This window comes from Carassius auratus, unplaced genomic scaffold, assembly GCF_003368295.1.
Source record: "Carassius auratus strain Wakin unplaced genomic scaffold, ASM336829v1 scaf_tig00216060, whole genome shotgun sequence".
In the NCBI taxonomy this organism is placed as follows: Eukaryota; Metazoa; Chordata; class Actinopteri; order Cypriniformes; family Cyprinidae; genus Carassius; species Carassius auratus.
This window is the reverse complement of record NW_020528388.1, coordinates 205,816-231,560: the sequence shown is the minus strand read 5'-3', so window position 1 is coordinate 231,560 and position 25,745 is coordinate 205,816. Positions and strand designations below refer to the sequence as shown.

The following is a 25,745-nucleotide window of genomic DNA, read 5'->3' as shown; positions in this document are numbered from 1 at the left end:
AAAAAAAAAAAAAAAAAAAAAAAAAAGAACGCCTAAAAGTGGAAAAAAAAATCTCATGAAAAACACAATTATGATGGAATAACTAAATAATAATAATAGTTAATAACGAAAGACATAGATCAATGTTTTTTCACTTCCTCCACCTTGCAGCTAAGTTCTAAGAATAAGTCTTAATCAGCATAATGTCTATTTACCTCTTTTAATGTAACGATTCTGAGAGAAAATGCACCTTTAAATATGGATGTAAATACTGGTTCGACTTTATTTCAGTCAAACTTTATTTTCTGTATCCAATACTTGTCTGTGTTAAAGCTCTTCCCACACTCACAGCACACTTTAACTCTTTCAAGCATTAGTTTCTTGTGCTATTTTAAGAGTCAACCCTTGGAAATCTCCATCCAGATCAGTTCAATTTTCTCATGGCAAAGTGAGACCAGCTTTCCATTTAAAACTCTTCACACACCGACGACTTCGCTTAAGTATGAATTCTCATGCAACTATTAAATCCTTGTTTAAAGTTGAAACACTTTTCACACAGAGCAAGTAAAAAGCTTTTTCCCAGTGTGAATTAACGTGACTTCTAAGGCATTCTTTACGCTTGAAAGTGTTTCCACACTGAGAGCAGGTGAAAGGCTTTTCTGTAGAGTGAGTTATCAAATGAACATTAAGGTGTCCTTTCTGTGTAAAAGTCTTTCCACACTGAGCGCAGGTAAAACGCTTTATTCCAGCATGAATTAACATGTGATTCTTAAGGCACCCTTTACGTTTGAAAGTGTTTCCACACTCAGAGCAGCTGAAAGGCTTTTTCCCAGTATGAATTATCAGGTGATTGTTAAGGCTTGCTTTACGTGTAAAAGAGTTTCCACACTGAAGGCAGATGAAAGGCTTTTGTGAAGCGTGAATACGCACATGCTCATTGAGTTTTTTTTCCAATGAGAAACACTTTCCACACTGAGAGCAGCTGAATGGCTTTGTGGTAGAGTGACTATAAACATGATCATTAAGTTGATTTCTCTGTGTAAAACTCCTTCCACACTCAGAGCAGGTGAAAGGCTTTTTTGAAGAGTGAGTTACCAAATGAATCTTAAGGTGTCCTTTCTGCACAAAACTCTTTCCACACTGAGCGCAGACGAAAGGCTTTATTCCAGCATGAATTAACATGTGATTCTTCAGGCTTCCTTTACATGTAAAAGTGTTTCCACACTGAGAGCAGCTGAAAGGCTTTTCCCCACTATGAATTATCATGTGACTTTTAAGGTTTGCTTTACGTGTGAAAGTGTTTCCACACTGAGAGCAGCTGAAAGGTTTTTCTGGAGAATGAACAAGCACATGATCATTAAGCTGTTTTTTCTGTGTAAAACTCTTTCCACACTGAGAACAGCTGAAAGGCTTTATTCCAGCATGAACTAATGTGTGGTATACGAGGCTTCTTTTATGTTTAAAAGTGTTTCCACACTGGGAGCAGGTGAAAGGCCTTTTAACATCAGTTATCTGAATGCTGCTTTGTGAGCAACTCCTTTCAGTTTCGGAGTAATTCACTGATTGTTCTTCAGCATCTCTCTGATCCTGATGCTTCTCCTCCACTTCATTCAGATCTTGTCTTTCTTCTTTCACTTTCATCAAGCCTAAAAATTAACACATTAAAATGATGAGAATAAATTTGGGACAATCGGAAAATATGAAATTAGGATATGTTTACTAGTCAATAATAACATTATTTAATCCTCTTAAATTTTTAGTCAAACAACCAGTAATGAAATAAAAATTGTATGGCCTATGTAAATATGACGTTAATGCATCCAACATGAAAGAAATGTTTGTGCTCACTTGTCAGCAACTGTTTTAGCATTACATTTAAGTGAAAATCAAATAGAGTGCAATATGTGTTTTGAAACCAGCAAAAATAGGCGAAGGGAGGGATGTTCATTTAAGGTTTTTTTCTTTTTCTTTCTGGAGAATAATCAATGCCACTGAACCTATATATTAGTATTATGGACAATTGCCATTAAAATATAGATACATTTAGAAATTTAATTACATGTAAATAGCAGCGTAAAACAATGGAACATCAGGATTCACAAATGTTCACATAAAGCATCTTCAGCAATGGCCGTTTCTCCATTAGGGCGATTGGACAACGCACCGCCATAGTGCGAAAGGAAGGGATTTTTATTTTACATTCAACCACAGTGTTACGCTAGTTTTCACTATTCCAGACGTTTTGTTCAGCCTCTAAATAGTCTGAGAATCACCCCAAGTGCTCTCATAGACTTCCATTCAAAGAATTTTTTTTTTTTTTTTGAACTGCAGGCACTGGTATGCAATCTCAATGAGTTCCGGGAGGGCTAGCATTAACGTGCTTTCGTCATCGTGCATAACCTTAACTTGTGCAATGACTGGTGGGAACAGTGACATCCCATAATATTTAAAAACTATTTGAATTTTAACAACAAGAAAAAAAAAATTAAAAACTACCTTAATATATTTTTCAAATGTGAAAAAAAGAGAGATTGGGACAGCTATGCCTTTGTCAGCTGAACATCGACATTAATGCGAACGTTACCTCAGCGCAAATTAATTATATTGAGTCACTGAAAGAAATGCCATTCATGCGTCATAGCAATAAGGATAAATTGACAGTTAAAGAATTGGGACCACCAAGACCAAATTTAAACATCAAACAAGTATCTACAAAGGGCGGGAAGTCCTATAAATGAGGATTTTTGAGGACTTGGTATGATCGGAGAAAAGGGCTAGTAGGCTGCGAAGTAGCTGATGCTTTTTTACCGCTGCATTTTGATCCATCGCAAGAGCGTGATGGACATCGCATGGACAACTACAGGTGTCAACAAAAATCTCTTGGAGAAGGTGAAAAAACACGACAGAGCAAAGATGAATATGGATAGTAGGGAGCAGTGTAATATAAGTGAGCAATGTTATATAAGTGAGTTTTGTAAACAGTTATTTATGTGACTTCAATTATTTCATATTAAACTGAAATTGAAGTAAAAAGCTTTTTTGGAAAAACTACATCCTGGCATCAGTCTTCATTTGCTGCTGAATTGTGTTAACACATAGAAACATCAGGGGAGCAAGAGATTGATTCCTAATGTCACGAGACCGTTTTATCCAATGTGACTTACAAATGAGAACAATGGAAGCAATTAAAATCAAGAAAAAAAATCTATATGCTTAACGCACTGCACATAGCAAGATTTCTTTCTCAATTATATCATAAAAAGAAAACAGAATAGAAAAAGAATATAGCAAGCTAGTGTTAAGAGACCTTTTTGCTTTTAATGAATTGTATAATAAGTGTATAATTAATTGTATTATAAACAAAGACAACAGACACAGTTACATTGTAGAATTAGAATAAAGAGTGCTAGAGTTGGAAGGTCAAATAAATATTAAGCAGCTATCAGTAGCCAAAATAATAAACAGTGGTGTGACATGCATTCTATGGAGCTCTTTAAAATTTGATATTGCTGCAATGTTCTGGATTAATTGTAAAGGTCAAATAGAACTGACTGGAAAACCTGCAAAGAGAGTATTGCAATAGTCCAGCCTGGACAGAACAAGAGCTTGAACAAGGGGTGGTAAAGCATGTTCTGAAAAAAAAGGGCCCGATCTTCTTGATGTTGAATAAAGCAAATCTGCAGGACTGGGCAGTTTTAATATCGTCTGGTTAAGTCTGAGGTTTCTAACTCCTAGGTTCCTGGCTTTTTTTTGAAGAAGTTATTATTAATGTGCTTAACTAGATGATGAAATTCTGATGAAATAATAGCTTTGATGGAACCACAAGAAGTTCTGTCTCAACAAGGTTGAGTTGAAGGTGATAGTCCTTGACCCAGCAAGAAATGTCTGTTTAGACAAGCTGAGATGCAAGCAGCTAACGTCGGATCATAAGGATGGAATTAGAGGTAGAATTGTGTGTCATCAGCATAGCAGTGATATGAAAAACAATGTTTCTAAATGACAGAACCTAATGATGACATGTAAACAGAAGAGAAGTGCTCCAAGAACTGAGCCCTGAGGCACCCCAGTAGTTAGATGTTGGGAATTTGGACACCTTACCTCTCCAAGAAGGTCCTTGAAGGACCTATCTGAGAGATAAGACTCAAACCACTAGAGTGTGGTTCATGAGATGCCCTATGCCAATAGGGTTGACAGGAGGATCTGGTGGTTAACCATGTGAAAATAGAGGACAGATCCAACAAGTATTGATGATTTGGAATCCACTCTTGCCAGTCATATTTTCCACTAGTTGTGGTGATTCTTTAGGGTCTTAATCATAGACTCTAACATACTAGGGTTGTCAAAAAAATAATTTAATAAAAATCAGTGTGATGTGCATCAGGCAGTCATGATTAGCCGCATTTCCACTGTCGGGCCAGTGCGAGCCACGGCTTAAAGCGGGCCGGGCGGGGCTCATAGCCCCGGGCCAGTAGCACGAGGCCAGAATAGCGCAGGGTTTCCACAGAGGAGCTTGAAGCACCACTGCACGTCACTAAAACACGCCCTTTACACGCCTCTCAGAACTACGTCATGCAACCTCATTATTTCACCAATAAAGAGAAGTTATCAGAAAACTAAGAAATAAGTCACTGGAACATGCGCGATCACAAAACAAACATAATAAAAGCGGCCGTTTGTTTGCATGCTTTGTTATATATTCAAATTCAAAAGCATCGATGTTTTAACTATAGAATTTATTTAATTTATCAGGACTCAAAATTAATCTAAATAACCTTATTACTATTTTATTTATTTATTTTTAACGCTTATGAAAATAGCCTGCTTATTCAGTCGAGTCTGTTTCTGTTTATTAGCCACAGTAGCCGTCACATTTAGAATGAATGATAATATCTCTATTTTTATAAAAACTCCCGAACAAAAAACATTATTAGGCCATATTCTTTTATGATAGGCAACGTGAGAAAAACTCTCGAGACGAGGCTTGTGACAGATAATATAAGTTACTTAATAAATACACGACTGTGATAGAGAATAAGAAGCTGACGTCTGATTTCTTCAAGCGGTCATATTTTACCATGTTTACTATGGTAATGTGTTTAGCGTGCATATCTTTTTCATGGCTTATAAATATTTCTGCCTTGTATGGTGATTTTAATCCACATCAGATCAAGTTATTTCAAACACTCTCTGCTGACTGAAAGAGAGTTTTGAGCTCGACTTATTTAAAAAAAAGTGTTTAATGCTGGTGTTAAAGCTGTTAATTTTCTGAAATGATCCGCAGTGCAGTCTCGCTATTTTTATAAAAGCTCCCGAACAAAAATCATTACTAGGCTATATTTTGATGATATGCAACGTGAAGCTAAACTCTTGAAACAAGACTACAGATAAAATGTTACTTAATAAATACACAATTGTGATAGAGAATAAGAAGCTGACGTCTGATTTCTCCAAGCAGTCCTATTTAACATCTTTACTGTGTAACGTTAATGTTTAGCGTGCATAGTCTTTTACATCGCTTATAAATATTTCTGCCTTGTTTAGTGATTATAATCCACATCGGATCAAGTTATTTCAAACACTTGCTGCTAACTAAGAGTGAGTTTTGAGCTCAACTTATTTTAAAAGTCTTTAATGCTGCCGTTAAAGCTGTTATCCTTCTGAAATGATCCGCGCTGATGCTCTCCAGACATGGAGAAACTCCGCCTGTTTTCATAACCCCTCCTCTAGCCCCAGCTGGCCCGCTTTGGCCCAAGGTTTTCGTCGGGCCAAAAAACCTGGCCGTTGGCCCCGAGGAAGCCCTGGCGAGGCACGATCAAGCCCCGGAAGTGACTGTGGAAACGCGACTGGCCCTGGCACGCACTAGCACGCCCGGTCCTAGCTCGATAGTGGAAACACGGCTATTCAGTTAATCTGAAAGAGAAGACAAAAATGCAGAAGACCTGAGCTTTGAGGGAGCACTTTAAATTGAGTAAGAGACAAGACAAAGGCAGTGTGCCAGATATGCGATATGAAACTGGCCTACCACTGAGGGTGTGCCATATCATACTGTCCGCGATAATACTGGTATAAATTTTTACATGTTAAAAAAAAAGTGTCATATCACGATATTAGTGTTATATTGATCCAATGACATATGGTGGATATAAATTCCCTAGCGCGCACAACAACACCACCACCACCACAAACCCAATAGGTGTGTTCGACTTGTAGCAGCGCTGAGTAGACTGATTGGTGTTTGACAACAAAGTATCTTGAGAGGGGTTTATAGAGCATATTTGGGCGCACACTCTCACCTTCAAAAATAGACAAGGAGCATATCTTAAGTAAAGCGGCATGGAGAGAGGGGAGGGGGCCTGTGATTTCAACCGACTGCCTGAGGCCAGCATAAAAAGACGGCCTGTGGGTTGTCACAAAAACTTGTCAATTTCACGTTTTAAGCTTTGCCAAATTAAACAAAACAGTTAAATGCGTTCCAACAGAAGATTTTTGAGTTTGCGCGCACACAGAGAGCTCTCTTATTTGTTTACTTCTGTGCCTGAACGAACAAATACACATCGCTAGTTTAAACATACATGCACAAAAATACATGAAAAGCTTAATTCTTTTTTTTTTTTATTGATTTTTAGAATAGAGATTGTGGTTCTCACACGATTCTAAAAACAAAACATTAGAACCAAACAAAATAATATGTGTAGGCTAACTTACTTGTGGTTGTGACAAATTTTTTTTATTAATAATAAGAAATAAAACTTTATTGTTATAAATGAGCCCATTTATAAATGTCAAAGATGTTTTGAGTCTTTTTAAAATTACAAAAGGCAAAATATGTACTTTTTTATTTATTAAAATATCCAAAAAACACTAGAACAATGTTATGTATTTTGCTGACTTCGTAACTTACATTATATAAATGTTGCGAAGAATGTCTAAATCCAGAGAAAATGTGACATGGACCGTGTCCAAAGTGTCATTGTGTCGCCTGCCAATGATGTCATTCACCCTCAATTTCCTGATTTGTTCTGTAGAAAACATGGAAACCCTAGTCTTGCGTAGCCAGACCTTGAAACTGAAGGTCTGTAATCTATAGTAGCTTTCATTGGCCAAGACCCGCCCATGACGCCGTGTGACCGACATGTCAAACAACCAATCACAGTTTGTTTTGTTAAGTCACGTTTCGAGGCGTGTAATGTTGCTACAATAACAGACCGGTGTATAAAACTCTTGAACATATTTTTAAAAAGTTCTATGCCGCTAACTTTAAATATTTCACATACTTTTGAAAATCCAGCGCTTAGTTGATCCTGATAAGCACTCGTTGTCACAGTTGTAAACACTAGGCTTTCTTCTTTCGTGAGGGGATTTGGCACCATGGTATCTTTGTTTCCAGGCGGAACGTTAAAGAACGCGACACACACGTCCTGTAGAATTCAACCAATCTGATGAGGACTTCGACACTCCTGAAAGCGTTTCAACTTTTGTGTCCCATATGCATAAGATATTCAGCCAATGGTCCATGGGCGTGACGTCTGAGGCTGAGACTATGGAAACCCCAAAGACACTTTAAACGGTTAGTTCAACCAAAACGGAAAATTATGTCATTAATGACTCACCCTCTTATGTCGTTCCAAACTTGTGAGACCTCCGTTCATCTTGGGAACACAGTTTAAGATATTTAAAAAGATATTTAAGTAATTTGTGGATTAATGCTTGTTGGAGACGCGAACAGTTTCAAACGATTCAGTGAACTGGTTCAAGAAGAGCCGGTTAAATCAAATGATTCGTTCGCGAACCTGATTATCACTAAACTGCAGTGTTTTGAACGTGCGGACAACAGACCCGGAAGAGAAGACAATGCTGAATAAAGTCGTCGTTTTTGCTATTTTTGGACCAAAATTTATTTACGATGCTTCACAAAATTCTGCCGAACCCTCTGATGTAACATGGACTACTTTGAAGATGTTTTTATTACCTTTTTAGCCATGGACAGTATACCGTACACACAGCTTCAATGGAGGGACTGAGAGCTCTCGGACTAAATCTAAAATATCTTAAACTGTGTTCCGAAGATGATCATAGGTCTCACGGGTTTGAAACGACATGAGAGTCATTAATGACATAATTTTCCTTTTTGGGTGAACTAACCCTTTAATATGTTGTGCGTTTTATTAGACAGGTGATGACCACACAAAGTAGCATTATAACAGATCTTTAAAATGTATCTAAGATGATAAACAAGCACTGCTTTACACCACATTCTCAAGACCTGAAGGAACAGAAGCGACTGTGCTGCATTCGATCTGTACATGTGTCGCACTCGTTAAGCTGCCTTGTTTCACTTCCACAGCTTTCAGCCTCACCCTGCTTCATTCTACTAGGTTAATAAATCATTGACTCAATGAATATTATTTCTGCCCCGGCCCCGTCGGATTGCATCTACTGTGGTGGGGATGTTAACGACAACTCCCATGATTACACTGTCACGGCTTCATCAAACTACGACTTAGTTTCTTTTGAATATGGCCCCTCTAGCGGTGAAAACTTACTTTTTGTGCCTTAAAATTAAATCATTACGTTGAGAGTTACATGAATGAATGAAAACCAATCTCTTTAGTTTATGATTCATTCATCAAATACAGTTTTAACAGTTACTGGTCCCCACTGGTATAATATAAAAAAATCTTTATTTTTAGCGTAACATCAGTTATCATTTAATGTAAATAATTAATAAATTTAATCGCGGCTATATACGGACTAAACTACTTAATATTGTTATTTGTTATATGTTTTCAACACATAAATGTAGCCTACGGAGTAAACTGTTTGTGAAGCTGTTTCAAACATAAAGCTCACGTGATGAGCTGCCCTCTCTCTGGAACAGCGGCTGGTTTAAAATATCATGGATAAACACCAACCGTCTTGTTTCTCGTGTTTTGTTCTCCCGGTTTCTGGTTCCTCGTGTTTTATAACGCAGGTTTCTGGTTCCTCGTGTTTTATTATGCAGGTTTCTGGTTCAATCGCGTTCTCCTCTTTAACAAACACCATCTTCACAGCAGCAGTTCAGATTATACTCTAGATATCGGTGCTTGCTTCAAAACTTAGTCACGACTACGAGGATAATAATATAGGTATATTCTGACCTGATTCAAAAACTGTATTTTTCTATTAACCGAATTTCTAACAGTTTGTATTAAAACAGCCTCACGGCAAAACAACAGAGATCACGGTTAGACTAATCTTCTTCCTCTGTGGTTAAATGGTGTTTAGCAAACAAACGCTGTCTTAGCGCCACCCTCTGGACTGGAGAGTGAAGCGACGAGAGAAGGAAAATAGTATTGGGCGACTCAAACCTCAAGCTTATCAATTCTATATGATGCAACTTATTAGAAAATGTAATTAATGATTGATTAAACATGCAAAATCCACTTTTACATGGTATCTCAAATATTCTACAACTACTGCATCTACTTCCAATAAAAAGTTTTTTTTTTTCTCCGTCTGAACTGCAGGCACTGCACTCTTGTATAGCTGTTTTCCAAATGAAGTGCACACACTTCGAAGTATGTATTTGAAGTGCAATTGTATCACAGTGTCAGGACATAAACTGTCCCAATTCAGGATGCACCCTCTGGGTGAACAGCCATGGCCAAAAATATTCCACCTTCATGGCAATAATTAAGAATTTCCAACCAACGGAAATGTTCCAAAACTGTCTGGAAGAGGATGTGTGTCTATATCTTCCTAATGCACAGTGAGGAGGAGAGTCTGAGTGGCTAAAGACTCTCCAAGGGTCACAGCTGGAGAATTACAGAAAATAGTTGAGTCTCAGAAAACCTTTAAAAAAAAAAAATAAATAAAAAAAAATAGTCAAACAGAATCTCCATCAACACGTGTTGTTTGGGAGGGTTCCAAGAAAAATGATTATAGCTCATCCAAAAACAAACTAAAGCATATTTAGTTATCAGACATGGCTGGAACTTCAAATGGGACTGACTTCTATGATCAGATGAAACTAAAAAAAAAAAAAAAAGAGAGCTTTTTAACAGCAAACACTCAAGATGGGTTTGGTGAACACAGAGAAAAAGAAAAGAAAAAAAAAGTATCCCATGTGTACAATGAAATATACTGATGTATTTTTGATGTTGTGGGCCTAATATTTCTGCTGGAGGTCCTGGACATCTTGTTTAGAATCCATGATGCCATGTGTCTATCAAATACCAACAGGTACAAAAATTATTAAGTGACTGACTCCGTTAGAAATCTTATAATGGGCCATGTTTGGATCTTCCAACCGTACAATAACCCAAACACAGACCTCAAAAACAACACAACAATTGGGTCACTTCCGCTTCTGCTATAGGCCTTCCAGTCCTCTGACCTGAACCCCAAAGGAAATGAGAGGATTGAACTGAAGAGGAGAAGCACCAACATGGAGCTGTGAATCTAAAGGGTCTGGAGTGATTCTGGATGAAGGAATGGTCTCTGATCTCTTGGCAGGTGTTCTCTCTAACCTCATCAGGCATGATAAGACAACATTTAGAGCTGTTAAACTGAAAAATGGAGGTTTCAAAAAAATATTGAATAAAAGGGTGCCATTAACTGTGGCCAATGTGCATTTCAGAAAAAAGAAAAAAATTCAATGACACCCCCCCCCCCACCCATTTTAAATTCTTATTATCCAATGAAAGGATACACTTTTGTGAACTTTTAAAATAAGACCAATAGGATTAACAATGCACAATGATTGTTTGACCTACTGTTGCTGTAGTAATGAACTCAACTTTGACACGTGATGGACAGAGAGGCTACAGTAAGAGCGCATGGTTTATGTTGTGGATATTTCAGCATATTTTGCTTCGGCGAACAAAGGATCGATCACTGTTGTTATTTCAGAGACAGTACACTAAACTCTTTTTGTAATTAACGTTTAAATTATCAAAGCAACAAAGCAAACACAGGTGGAGCACCTTCAGAAGGATGCAGAACTACTCGAAGATCTTTTAGAGCTGCTTGGATTAAACGCACTTAATTTTCCCCTCATTTGAAATAAAACTATGTAGAATTTGTCACTTTTAGTAGTCATTATATGCTGTGACAGTTATCAAGTAAAAATCATATTCAAGTAAATAGTGCATTTTCTTTTTCTAAACACTTCTTCCCTTCCATACACACTGCTGAATATTATATAGATGCTCCATTTGTTATCCCAGTTCCATGCTTTTTGTCATTTATTATCTTTACCTTTCCTTTAACATCTTCCTTGCTAAAAGAGTCACTTGTACGTCTATTTCTGGATGTTTAAGAGCTTGCTTACCAATAGTTTATCAGCAATTTCGTTAGCCTCCACTCCGAAATGAGCAGGAACATTATTAAGCTTACACTACTTATTCTTAACAAATATGCAAGAATCTCATAAATAATGTCTTGCCTTGAATATTTGAACCCACTTGCTGTCACGATCTGTGCTGGGAGGAATGAGAGAGAAACGTTGAGTACAAACAGTAGTCTTTAACCTAGGAAACAGGGAATAAATCCATAATAAAAACAATGAATAGACCTGACAAACACGAATTGAATGGACTGGGGCTTTTAAACATAGGATAACCAAGGACTAAGGAGACACACCCGGAATCAAATTAACAATCAACATAAGGGTGAAATTGTGTCACAGAGAGCAAATCACACAGACAGGTCCCTAATCCTGACAGATCTCCAATATTTATGGTCTTTTTTTGCATCATCTTGGAAATGAAGATTTGTCCTTAAATCCATTCATCTGGTGTTTGCTACTCTAATGAATGATACTTAAGATGCAAGGAGAATACACAACATTAATCAAATAACCTTTTACATGCAGAAAGTTTGCATTGTAAGAATGTACAGAAATGACAGTTAACATTAGAGCTTATTGATACTGCAAACTTTCATAATTTAGCCCCAGGGCTCGATTAATACTGGGTTCAGGTATTAATTCCTACTACCAAGAGAAGCAAAGAATGATCAATTACAAAGCTACATGACACTTTATATTGCATCTGCATTTCCCAAATACATCTTAAGTGGAAGAATAACTCTAGTCAACAATAAAGAAAAAATTAAAATCTCAGGCCTTGAGAAGCGTTAGCCTCTTCTTCAGCTTCCTGAACAAGAACAGTCTATAAAAACTTCCATTTTCCTTCATGACAGAGCAAGCAAATAACAAGTGAAACATATGCATTATAAGACAATTGAACATGATATGAAACTCAAAAAAAAATAATAATAATAATAAAACTTTCTGACATTGTACTCCATCTCTGAGTTTATCTGAATCACAGTCTGTTAGATTTATCCAGATGATATTTTATTGCTTGATGCATTATTGTGTCTCATTTGGTGATAATGCAGAATCAGACCTGAAAGTAGGGGTGGACTGGGGCTACAAAGTGGCCCTGGACTTTATGGCACAGAGCGGCCCACTTACTCAGATCAAAATTATTTTAAATGTTGAAAATAGTTGTGCAAATCAGCATATTAGAGTGATTTATATCATAATAGAGATTATTTATAGTCATAAATTAATCTATTACTTTTCCTATGTAATTTTTATCAAAAAAACATTGGTAAAATATATATTTGGGAGTCTTAGACCTTTCCAACGACATATAGTTTGTCAAGATTAGATTTAAATGTAAAGTAAAGGTAGGTGTCCCGTATACAGGATGGGATGACAGTTAAAGGGATATTCTACTTTCCTAATCAAGGCACCTGAAAGCAAAAGTCTTAACATTTACAATGCTCTAGACAGAGTAAGTTTGAGAATTATATATATATATATATATATATACATACTTATACTTTCAGGTAGAGCAGCATATACAACACAAAGCCGTAGTTCACTGACAAGTTAATAATGAAAAATTGTAATAATAGGAACTGGGATAAATCATATTGTCATAGTACCGTGTTTATTATTCCCATTGATTCAATAAAAGCAGTTAAATCTTCCGTTTATCCAGTTACCGCTGGCATTTCATGGGTTTCTTCTGCGGGGCATATTTGGAGTTCTCTAGCCTTTGGATGGAGATTTACTTCTGATTACAAAACCATGCTTCACAGAAAGATTCGCATGAAAATCGCAGCTCGTGTCTAACTGCGATTTCGATTTCATTTTCGATTTATCATGCAGCCCTAATTAATAGCATTAAGAAATTAGAAAAATTAAAAATTTTAGTTTGTATCCCTAAAAATTAATGTCTGTCATTTAAAAATGTTATGTTATCGTAAACAGTAATACAATACAAACAGCAAGTCTTGTTGTATTGTCTCCATAATTCACTCTATATATTCACGCAAAGGGCCGGGTTGACCCAACTCAGATGACCAGTCCACCACTGCCTGAAAGTGCTGGATCTGAAGATGATCTACTTGCTGTGAATGGTTTTTGTATGACTGTTTAGATTAGATACATTTTTGAAACACTTCCCACATGCAGTGCACGGATATGGTCTCTCTCCAGTGTGGATCCTTTTATGTGTCTTCAGGACTCCTGAATTGCAGAATCTCTTGTCACAGTGTAAACACTTGTAAGGTTTTTCTCCAGTGTGAATCCTCTGGTGTGTTTTCAGATTTGCTGACTGACAGAATCTCTTGTCACAGTGTGAACACTTGTATGGTTTCTCTCCAGTGTGGATCCTCTCATGTGTTTTCAGGTATGAAGACTGATTGAATCTCTTGTCACAGTGTGAACATTTGTAAGGTTTTTCTGCAGTGTGAATCCTCTGGTGCCGTTTTAAACAGCTTACTGTAGTAAAAGTCTTCCCACACTCACAGCATATGTAATCTCTTTCAACAACATGTACTTTCTGATGTACTTTCAAATGTTGTAGACATGAAAAACTCTTTCCACACAAATTACATGAATATGGCTTCTCCTTTGTATGAACTCTCAGGTGCTGCTTTAGGACTGAAGCCCTCAAAAACGTTTGCCCGCACTGATCACATGAGTACAGTTTCTCTTTAGTGTGGATGTTCATGTGTACATAAAGGTGTGATATTTGTGTGAATGTCTTTCCACAATATTCACATGGGAATGGTCTCTCTCCAGTGTGAACTCTAATGTGAACATCAAGACCATATTTGCGTATAAAAATCTTTCCACACTGAGTGCAGGGGAAATATTTATTGACTCCAGTTTTCTGTAGATCATTCTGTTTGGTTTGAGAGCAACTCATAGGTTTTTCTCCAGGTTTGACATGATTGGTCTCCTCAACTTCACTTGATTCTTCATTCTCCTTGTATTTTTTAATCAACTCTGAAATACAAATAAAAATAAGTTAAAAAGCAAATCTGTAACTTGTAAAAATCTGAGAAATGTGAAGATAAAAGTGAACCATGTAGGAACTCATAATGTAATAACTGCACTTACTGTAATATTACAGTATTATTGTAATACAATTAGAGCCCAACTGATATTTAATTTGGGTGACGATGATATACCAATATTAGGGATTATAAAAAAATAAAATAATAAAAACAGACTGTTGTGTAAGCTAATTATTATAATACAGTATAGTCAACAGTTCGAACACACGAATGGGAAGGTATTATAGACTGGTACTTTAATTTAGACTGCTAGTGTAATTTACTTGGCAGTCAATGGGACAGTCACTAGGGCTATGTATTGCCAAGAATCTGGTGATACTATATATATATACACACAATACAATATATCACGATACAAGGGTTGCGATACGATAGGTTGCAATACATTGTGATACTGTAAGCAAGGCGATATATTGGGATATTTCTTATTTTAGCTATAATTGACAGCATATACAAACAAAAATCTACTTTTCTTCAATGAAAAGGTTTATTTTCATAAAAACACAAGTCAGTAATAAAATAAGCAATAAAATGAAAATGTCAAACAACAGCACAAATAAATGCAATAGAAAAAAAGAGCTATGAAACTAAGTTTTTAGGTTAAGCAAGTTTTTATTCAGTTAAGAATTACTACAGTTTATCAGAGTTATTTTTATAATTTTATAATTAGAATTAGGGGTGATCCGATTGATCGGCAACTGATCACAATCGGCCGATAATCGCTTTGGGATGATTAATTGGTGGTCTCTAAAAAGGCCGATCTCATATCAAGCTGATGACGCGCCTGCCGTCAGTATCTGTCTGGTGCAGGTGAAATAATTATAATCCTTTAGGTGAGGTACAATTCATATTTCTTCATTAAATACCTGATAACGTAAGTTGAACAAGTTTCTGTGAGACATAATTTCACAAACAGCGTGAATGAATCACCGTGCACTCTCTCAAAAAGCAAATAGTTTCAAATCACACCGCTTGAACTATAAGGGAGCTGCACGCTGCACAGTTGACACGGGAAGTGTCACTTGCACTATCAAAGCAGTGTCGCGTCATCACTAAAGTTTATAAAATGCATTTTTTCTTTTTAAATCTAGGGAGTGTTTAAACCATTCAACACTCACGCGCTTTCCTGGAGACCATGCATTCATGCACACTTGCAGCGCACACACATAATAATAACAGCTTCACATTACTTTGTTTGCAGTTCGTGTGTGGTGTGTATTTTTTCTGCGCTCTTGTTAATGGGTTAAAGTGTTCACACTGCACACAGGGCTGCGGTCTGGCAGTGCGTCAGCATCAGTTCCATCTACACAGAGTCTATTTTTTGATGGGCTGAACACACTTAATTAAAGTAACATCACATTGTTTGTGGTAGATATAAACATGCATTGACAAAAATGTAGTAATTACACCATAAATGCATATATAATTATAGTGCTATAATACTGTGTTTTACAGCCTGTACATAAGCTATTGCTTTTGGCTAGCTTTAAAGGAAAAGGGCATGAATAACCTTTTTAAATAAACAAGGAAATAATTTTAAAGTTTTTAGTTCTTTATGAACCACAGGATTGCTTGTAATAATTAAATGCAAAAGAAAAGGCAGTAGAGCCGACTGTTTCTGTCAATGGTAAGTTTTAATTTAGATTGTTTGTGATAACATAAGAAAAGTAGTTTTAATGTTTTGCTTTAGCAATTTAATAAACAAATAAATGTTGTGTTTGTAGTAAACGGCCGTGGATCAGGAGCAGACTCCAGTGTGAAAGCACAGCTTGTACTGCTTCTGTACCACACAAGGAATACATACACACTGCAAACAGAGTATGTGTGAAACTCACACACACAGCTCACAAAATCAGACTTGTGCGGTGTAACAAAAATACAGTGCATGATCAAATGTTTAGATGAGATAAATATATATTTTTGAATAATGTCTAAAAAATGCCCACCTCCACTCCTCAAATGAAAAAAAAAAATCCTCTCACAAGTCACCTAAGAGAGGAATTTTCAAAAATTAAATTCAAGCCCTGAATAAATGTCTAAAAATCAGCGGATACTGCTTCCTATGAGTGGCCTAAAAAAAATCCTGATCTAAGCACCCCTAATAAATGCTAGAATACTTCAGCATGTTGTGTGCCTTTTTCTGTGTAAGAACTTCGAAGCCACATCATCTCGCAGAAGGATTTATTTCAAACACTTGACTGACGTTATGAAGTGAGTTTGGAGTAATAATGTGTTATTAAATGTATGTATATATTATATTTGTATAGTAGAAGTTATGAATGGCTGGTAACTTAAATGGCACATATTATGCAAAAACCACTTTAGCATGGTGTTTGGATATTTGTATTGCCACTCTACAATGATACAAATCCAACCAACTTTTGTCTACATCACTGTGTGGAAAGATTTGCATATCACTGCCCAAATGTTCAAAGAAAGGCAGCGTAACTTTTATTTCCACATTTGCCGCCATCTTGTTGAGATACTTGTGCATCTCGTCAAAGCGAGAAAACGAAATTACTTTCTTTGGCCTTCCAAAAGAGGACTGCACCATTTTGAGCAGTGTAGTAGCGTTTGTTGTTTGGCGTTTCTCCGGGTTTATGTTCACGCTGCGCAGTACAAGTCATTATTATCCGTAATTATGTCCCAACTGGATGCAACAAATGCCTCCTTTGTAATGGATTTTATTGGTTTTGTCTGATGGTGCCGGGACATGGCATCACACTTATGTTAAGGGGGGTAACATTTCCATCATAGGATTGAGGTATTCAGCCAATCACAACGCAGTAGATAACAGGCCAATCAGCATACTCCTCACTTTTCAGAAAGATAAGCTTTGTAAATATCAATGCATTTTAGAAAAGCAGGGCATAGAGGAGCAACAATAATGTACATTGTGTGGAAATGTAATTTTTTTTAACCTTAAATCTCAAACACATTACACCAAATGCACAACAATGTTATTTTAAGCTAGGGCTGTCTAATTACTAGCATGCGATTGTCACGCGCATCTTGTCAGTAAAGCTGGTCCCCGATTAGTAGTAAATCTCTATCACATGTTTTCAGATTGAGCAGCATCAAAACTTTATGAGTATTTCTCACTGATCTAGACATGTTCTCTATTATAGATCAGTGGAATGGCTACAAGGGTAAAAAAGTATAGAGCTTGGGAAACTACATCACTGCGCATTGCGTTCTGGGTAGTCGCGGCCATTTTTGAGGACACGCTTATCAGTAAAAGTGAAAGTGACATGACATACAGATCAAGTGTAAGATTACATATAAAGAAAAACTCAACAAGGAAGCAAAGATGTGGTATTTAGAAAAAAATCAAGACAATTAATGAACTCAATCTGCACGAACACAAAGAGTGGTCGGATGATCTTAAAGAGCTGCCGCTCGTAACCTTCCCCAATATGTTTTCTAACCTTGTTTGTAGTGTCAGAGCGTACACTTCTGATCAGTTTAAAAATGATAAATCTCTCGAGTCTCACCTGCAATTTACAAATGGATGGGTGCAGAACCTACACATTTTCTGTGTCAATGAGCGAGTTACACAACCCCTTTACTTTTAATATGCGTTATTGTAAACTGTACAAATTAACCTCAGTGTGTTATTTTGCACAAATAAAGAGATACAGAATTGATCAATTTTGCCGTTTATTACTGTAACAGGTGCAATATGCATAACACTGATAATGCAGGAGATGTGGTTCATGCATAGGTAACATTTAATGTAAGTCTGTCAAATCAATTAATCACATCCACAAAAAAGTTGTTTATATAACGTACATTTCTGTATATTTATATATAAATGCACATACATACGCGTGTATATATCAGACCAAAGGGACAATCCTTCTTTTCCTTCTTACTGCTGCTAACCAAGCTATGTGACGCCGCTTTGTTAACTCGGAGACCTGAGATCAAGGTGCGGTTTTCCAACGGGAAAGCTGAAAAATCGCACTCCATTCAAATTATTTTTCCATGCCGGTCATGAGTATGAGTATGGCAGTTAATTACACAACAAAGTTTTACCATTGTAACTTTTTTTTTTAGCTGTAGAGAGCAAACAAAACAGTCTATTATCAATCCAATACATACAGCAGCGTCCGTGTCCTAAAGTCCCAGAATGCATTGCGTTGCTGACGTCATGTTCCATTGCATGAGCTAAATTACTTTATTGCATTCGAGGATTATATTTGACATTATACCGTGTTACCTATTGAAATGCATCTAAATGTTAAATAAACACCATAAAATGCAGATTTACACTTGTATATAAAGTGAAAACAGACGACATACAGTTTTCGGCACGACATCGGGCTTTACTGACTATGCGCATCACAATCGCATGCGATTAACTGCACAGCCCTATTTTGAGCAACGTCTCATGACCCGTTAAAACCAGTACTAGTCCTGCCGTTTTGGTTTTCCAAGCAATGTTACCCATTAGGCATCAGACTTTAGAAAATAAGGTTTTTTTAAAGAGACTGAAACCTAATTTACCACAAACCTCCTTGATGCTCGTGTTTTATTCTCCATCTTTCTGGTTCTTCTTGTTTTACTCTGTAGATTTCAGGTTCCTCGTGTTTTATTCTCCAGGTTTCTGGCTCATTGTGTTTAATTCTCCAGGTTTCGGTTTCCTCGTGTTTTATTGTACAGGTTTCTGGTTCTCTCGAGTTCTCTTCACTCTCTTCTTTAACAAACATCTTCACAGCAGCAGATCTCATTTCAGATGATATCCCTGCTTGCTTAAAACCCTAGTCACGACTTTGAGGATGAGAATATCATTGACCTGATTCAAAAACTGTATTTGTCGATTTACAGAAACAACTTTTCTAACAGCTTGCATCAAGACAAAACAACAGAGAGGAGCACGCTGAATATGATCTTCTTCCTCTCCGGTTTAAGGAGTTTGGCAAACAAACGTTTTAGCGCCACCCGCTGGACTGGAGTCTGAAGCTTCGAAAGGGAAAATAATACGAGTTTATTTTAAATAATGCCATGCACGATGATTTTGATTTTGGGTAGTTTGATGCCATAAGCCAGTTTTGATGAATTAGCAATAATCATAGTTAATGAATTAGCTATCAGTTATAGTTACAGAGGTTACAGCACTTGTAAACCACTTTGGATAAAAGTGTCTGTTAAATGCAAAAGTATAAAATGAAAAAAATTTAATAATTAAAAATGGGTTTACATTCAAATGTATGTAGGTAAAATACAAAAGCTCAGACGGAGTGGATAAAAAGATGAAACATAGAAAAAGAGAAAAGTACCCATAAAAATGGCAGTAGAATTACAAGCATTAGTAACTTTCTACAGAGCCCAAAATGCTTAGCTAACAATTTTTGGTTCCCAGAATTGGTATCCATCCTCATCCCTAATATTGCAATACCAAAAACTATTAGAGATCTCAACTGCTCTAAAATAACAGTGATTATCAAGACTCCACAAAGATTACGTTAACTTGAATGTGTAGTTTACATTGATTTGTTTGAATGAAAATTGGTTTTCTTTTTAACATCTGCCGATGATCAATGGGCTCAACCCTCCCCCTGAACGTTTACCATAGAGATTTAAGATTTCGGAAAGTATTCAGATCCCCTTAAATTTTTCACTCTGTTATATTGCAGCTATTTGCTAAAATCATTTGTTAATTTTTTTTCCTCATTAATTTACACACAGTACCCCATATTGACAGAAAAACACAATTGTTGACATTTTTTCACATTTATTAAAAAAATTTTTTTTTGAAAAATCACATGGTCCTAAGTATTCAGACCCTTTTCTCAGTATTTAGTAGAAGCACCATTTTGATCTAATACAGCCATGAGTCTTTTTGGGAACGATGCAACACATTTTTCACACCTGGATTTGGGGATCCTCTCCAGTTCTGCAGGTTGGCTGGTAAACGTTGGTGGATAGCCATTTTCAGGTATCTCCAGAGATGCTCAATTGGGTTTACGTCAGGGCTCTGTGCCATGTTGTTAAAATAGCATTTGTGCTCATTTGTCATGCTGGTCTAAAAACAGATGCATTGTTTGTGCATAGCGGTTTCGAGCCAACTGAAATAGACTGCGCCAATAAGCAAATAAAACCTGGTCTTAAATTGCATATTTCAGGTTAGAGATCACCGTGACTGCCAAAACTGGAAGTGACGCAACAAGAGGGAGTGCGGTCCATAGGAAAACAATGGATCATAATGACCGTTCAGACACTGAGTAAATTTTAAATGTTTAATTTACACTCATGGCAAACTACAGATACAATTATGAGCCTGCTATGTGGCCAAGAGAGAAGGTACAGGCCAGGATTAGACAGAACAATGGTCAAACGAGACAAATGGGCAGGTGTCTTGGTGAGAGGCATGTTAGCTTACAGATATACACATGTTAGCTAACAATATGTAATCAGGCATTATTTATGGGAAATGTGAGTTCATGGTCACAGCTAAGGAAAGTCAGTGCTGCAGGCTTAGTGAAAAATATGACCCCCCACACAATTTTTTGATGCCACTGGTCTAAGACAATTTTGACAGCATACAGGCAAGTTGTCCCCTGGGCCTATGACATTCTGAGCAGGCACATCAGGAAGGCCTTAACAGCATGTGTTGTGTTAGCCTTTAGAAGACCATTTCCAGAGGGAGGACTTTATAAAGGATTTGAATGGCCCCCTTTTGGTGATAATCAATAAAAAATAATCACAAACTTGTTTAGGAAGTTTACATCAGATATATATCAAGCAGATCTGCATTTATAGTTCATTCAATTCAGTTCTGAACCAACAAATATTATTTCCTAGCACCGTTAATACCAACTTCAAAACACAACATCGCAACTGTTAATATATATATTAAAGGATTATCTTGGCAAAGAATAAGTGCTCACTAACACAGATTTAGACAGAGTTGTGATCAATATTTGAGAGAAATGGGCCTTTTGTGTTCATAGAAAAAGTATTGAAAAATAGGGGCAAAAACAAAAGTGTTGTCTTTATAATTTTGTTCAGAAAACCAGCGGCTGTCATTAGAATGACGCCAGTGAACCATGGGCGGGGTGCGCTGGTCTTATGTTAGCTTGGATACTGTACAGTAGCATCTCGAATAGGCCTACTGTCTGTATGAACAATAATATTCAAACGCTTATATGAATTTGAGTCATGCACAGAACACAAAACTGACTTAAACAGCTTCAGTTGAGAACTGAATTGAGACAATTGAGAATTGAGACGAACAATTGAGAACAGTGACGGTTCTAAAACCTTCATATGATGCACAGCTCATTTCTCCGTCGCTGTAACTTACCCAGAGTGAAACCACACGAGAAACTCTTCCCGCACTAGTTGTCCAGTTCATATAGCGTGTTTTCTGAGAAACCTGTTGTGAGTCTTGAAAACAGACTGGTTTGAGTTAGGTTATAGGATAATCACACAAACAATTACAGAACTTTCAGAAGCTTATTGTGTTACTATCACTTATTGTGTTACTAAAAGTTGCGCTCAGTTTGGTGCTGAATTGCTCTTAAACTCAGACGCCAACAAAGAAATGTTTAAGCTAAATTAGGAGCTCTCTGATAGGATTCTTAAAATCTTGAAGGGCCTTAATGTCATAAACAAAAAGCGCAACAGCAGCCACGCCCACCAGAGCAGAGACGCCAATCGGATCACGGGTACAGTTTTTTTGCTACTATTATGAATAATATATGGGAAATTTCCAATATTAAACAAATAACCAAATTTACATGCATAGGAAATCTGCGTTCTAAGAATGTCCAAGAATACGTCAGATGTAAAAACGCTGACCCATTATGTGATGTTTTCTCATTAAAATGGTACAATTTACTCTTAATGCAATAGAACATGGGAGCACTAGGAAACAGGAATATGGTGGTGCAGTGGTTTCACTTCTACAACATCATGAGTAATCCAGTTCTGTATTATAGATTAGTGGTGTAAACTAATAATAATGGATTATGGTCACATGGATTTAATGGACACACACACACACACACACACACACACACACACACACACACACACACACACACACACGAGGCAACCTTAAATTCCTCAAGAAACATTAGATTTTATTTAACATATCACTTTACCTCAAACATCTAATTTTTATAATTCTTGGAAGTCAAACTCAATCAAAAATAATATTAGATTAAGCAGACCTACAGTACAAAAGAGATTTCACTTCTGAATTGCAAAATAACAAACACATCAGTGACGAATGTCGCTGGACTTGCTTAATACGAAAGGTTTAGGTTTCCATTCCTACTTACAAGAGAAGCAAAGAAGGAGCAATCACAAGGCTACATGACCGTTTTTCTTGCATCTGCATTTCCAAAATACATTTGAAGCAGAATTCAGTCATTTTAAAAACAACAGAGAACAATTTTTTAAATAAATCTCAGTCTCTCTTAAAGTATTACAGTCTCTTCTTCAGCTTCCCGAACAAGAACAATTTGTAAAAAGCTTCTACTTCACGAAAGAGTAAGCAAACTACAAGTGACACATGCATTATAAGATAATTGAAAATAACATGAAACTCATAAAAAAACACAGTGATATCATTAATATCATGCAGCAATATGATATAATAAAACATTTTGACATTGTTCTTTGGGAAGGATCTCCATCTTTGAGTTGAACTGAATCTCAGAGTTCATCTGCTGGTTTTGATTAACTTTATTCACTGTGAAAACTTTAGATGTTTCTTTCTCATAAAACAGATTAATCCAGATGATGCTGCTTAATGCATTACTGTTTCAAGTTTGATGAAAAGGCAGCATCAGATCTGAAAGTGCTGGATCTGAAGATGATCTACTTACTGTGTGAATGTTTTTTGTATGACTGTGTAGAGAAGATGACTGACTGAAACACTTCCCACATTCAGTGCAGTGATACGGTTTCTCTCCAGTGTGGATCCTCTCATGTCTTTTCAGGTCTCCTGACCGACTGAATCTCTTGTCACATTGTGAACACTTATAAGGTTTTTCTCCAGTGTGGATGCTCATGTGTTCTTTAAAATGTACTGATTGTGAGAAACTCTTCCCGCACTGATCACAAGTATATGGTTTCTCTCCAGTATGAACTCTCATGTGACCATCAAGGCTAGATTTGCATTTCAAACTCTTTCCACAAATATCACATGTGTACAGTTTCTCTCCTGTATGAACTCTCATATGTGCCATAAGACTTCCTTTTCCTGCAAAACTCTTCCCGCACTGACCACATGTGTACGGTTTCTCTCCAGTGTGGATCCTCTCGTGTATTTTCAGGTGTCCTGACCGATTGAATCTCTTGTCACAGTGTGAACACTTAAAAGGTTTCTCTCCAGTGTGGATCTTCATGTGTACATTAAGGTTTGCTAAGAGTGAAAAACTCTTTTCACATTGATTACAGAAGAAACGTTTCCCTCCTGTATGAACTCTCATATGTGCTGTAAGGATTCCTTTTAGTCTGAAACTCTTCCCACACTGATCACATGTGTGTGGTTTTTCTCCGGTGTGGATTAACATGTGTTTCTTCAGGTTTCCTGACCGACTTAATCTCTTGTCACAGTGTGAACACTTGAAAGGTTTCTCTCCAGTGTGAATGTTCATGTGTACCTTAAGATGTGTTGAGTGTGAAAAACCCTTTCCACATTGAATACAGAAGAAACGTTTCTCTCCTGTATGAACTCTCATATGTGCCTTAAGGCTTCCATTTTGTGTAAAACTCTTCCCACACTGATCACATGTGTGTGGTTTTTCTCCAGTGTGTATTAACTTGTGTTTCTTCAGGTCTCCTGACCGACTGAATCTCTTGTTGCACTGATCACAAGTGAATGGTTTCTCTCCAGTATGAACTCTCAAGTGAACATCAAGATTATATTTGCATGTCAAACTCTTTCCACACTGAGTGCAGGTGAAAGATGTTTTGGCTCCTCTTTTCTTTAAATCTTTCTGTTTGGTTTGAGAGCAACTCAAATGTTTTGCTCCAGTTTTGACATGATTTTCCTCTTGAACTTCATTTAATTCTTCATTCTCCTCACTTTTTTTAATAAACTCTAAAATAAAAGCAAAAACAGTTCATTTGTCAGTAACTTGGGAGAAAAAGAGATACGTGAAAGTAGATAAAAGTGAACCCAGTTGTAAGAGAGTAAAGACGATTTCTATATAAAATTTGGTTCCTTTTGATGCAATTTTACCAATCATACTTCAAGTGTGATGAGTTACACTGATATTCAAAATAGTAAAACATTATAGACACAAATATATATATATATACACATACATACACACACACACACACACACACACACACACAAATAAGCCACTCATCAATCACATGGCAGCAACTGAATGCATATAGCAATCTAGATGTGGTGATGAAGATTTTCTGAAGTTCAAACTGAGCATCAGAATGGGGAAGAAAATGGAGACTTTGAACATGGAATGGATGTTAGTGAAATACTGGTCTGATTATTCAAAAACTGCTGATCTACTGGGATTTTCACATACAACCATCTCTAGGGTTTACAGAGAATGGCTTGAAAAAACAAAATATCCAGTGAAATGAATGGCAGTTCGGTTTACAAAAATGCTTTATGTCAGAGGTTTGAGGAGAATGGGCAGACTGGTTAGAGATGACAGAAAGGCAACAGTAACTGAAATAACCACTCATTACCACCAAGGTATGCAGAATACCATCTCTGAATGCACAACACATCGAACCCTGAAGCAGATAGGCTACTGCAGCAGAAGACTACTGCATGGATTAACATTTCTGCATTTGACATTGAGAGCAAAGGCCGTAATTTAGATATATTTTTGAGATAGAAAAATGCAGTTTTACAAATGCTAGAAACGTGGCTTTCTAAGGAAAGATTGCGATCAAATAGCAGACCTAGGTTCCTAACGGATGACGAAGAATTGACAGAGCAACCATCAAGTCTTAGACAGTGTTCTAGGTTATAACAAGCGGAGTTTTTAGGTCCTATAATTAACACCTCTGTTTTTTTCAGAATTTAGCAGTAAGAAATTATCATCCAGTTTTTTATATCGACTATGCATTCCATTAGTTTTTCAAATTTGTGTGTTTCACCGGGCTGCGAGGAAATATAGAGCTGAGTATCATCAGCATAACAGTGAAAGCTAACACCATGTTTCCTGATGAGACCTCCCAAGGGTAACATATAAAGCGTGAAGAGTAGCGGCCCTAGTTCTGAGCCTTGAGGTACTCCATACTGCACTTGTGATCGATATGATACATCTTCATTCACTGCTACAAACTGATGGCGGTCATATAAGTACGATTTAAACCATGCTAATGCACTTCCACTGATGCCAACAAAGTGTTCAAGTCTATGCAAAAGAATGTTGTGGTCAATTGTGTCAAACGCAGCACTAAGA

At 36.8% G+C, this 25,745-nt stretch overlaps 2 protein-coding genes across 2 annotated transcripts in view; both read right to left on the bottom strand.

Moving 5' to 3' along the window:
* On the bottom strand, window positions 1–8,988 carry LOC113096997 (gastrula zinc finger protein XlCGF8.2DB-like). The gene is made up of 3 exons (XM_026262228.1): window positions 8,892–8,988; window positions 6,273–6,376; window positions 1–1,625 (listed from the first exon to the last, which is right to left on the bottom strand). The coding sequence occupies exon 3, from the start codon at window positions 1,618–1,620 to the stop codon at window positions 490–492; it is 1,131 nt and encodes a 376-aa protein (XP_026118013.1). The 5' UTR covers window positions 1,621–1,625; window positions 6,273–6,376; window positions 8,892–8,988; the 3' UTR covers window positions 1–489.
* A 2,481-nt stretch (window positions 8,989–11,469) lies between these two features.
* LOC113097007 (zinc finger protein 721-like) overlaps window positions 11,470–25,745 on the bottom strand; it is a 29,032-nt gene continuing 14,756 nt past the window's right edge. The window contains exons 3-5 of the mRNA XM_026262236.1: window positions 23,121–24,400; window positions 18,857–19,103; window positions 11,470–14,269 (exon numbers count right to left, since the gene is read on the bottom strand). Coding sequence (XP_026118021.1) covers window positions 13,380–14,269; window positions 18,857–19,103; window positions 23,121–24,400 — 2,417 coding nt within the window. The 3' untranslated portion in view covers window positions 11,470–13,379. The remainder of the gene's footprint in view (window positions 14,270–18,856; window positions 19,104–23,120; window positions 24,401–25,745) is intronic.

Bases quoted from the DNA above. Each gene is read 5' to 3' on its own strand.
- LOC113096997 (XM_026262228.1), bottom strand. From the start codon at position 1,620: ATGAAAGTGAAAGAAGAAAGACAAGATCTGAATGAAGTGGAGGAGAAG.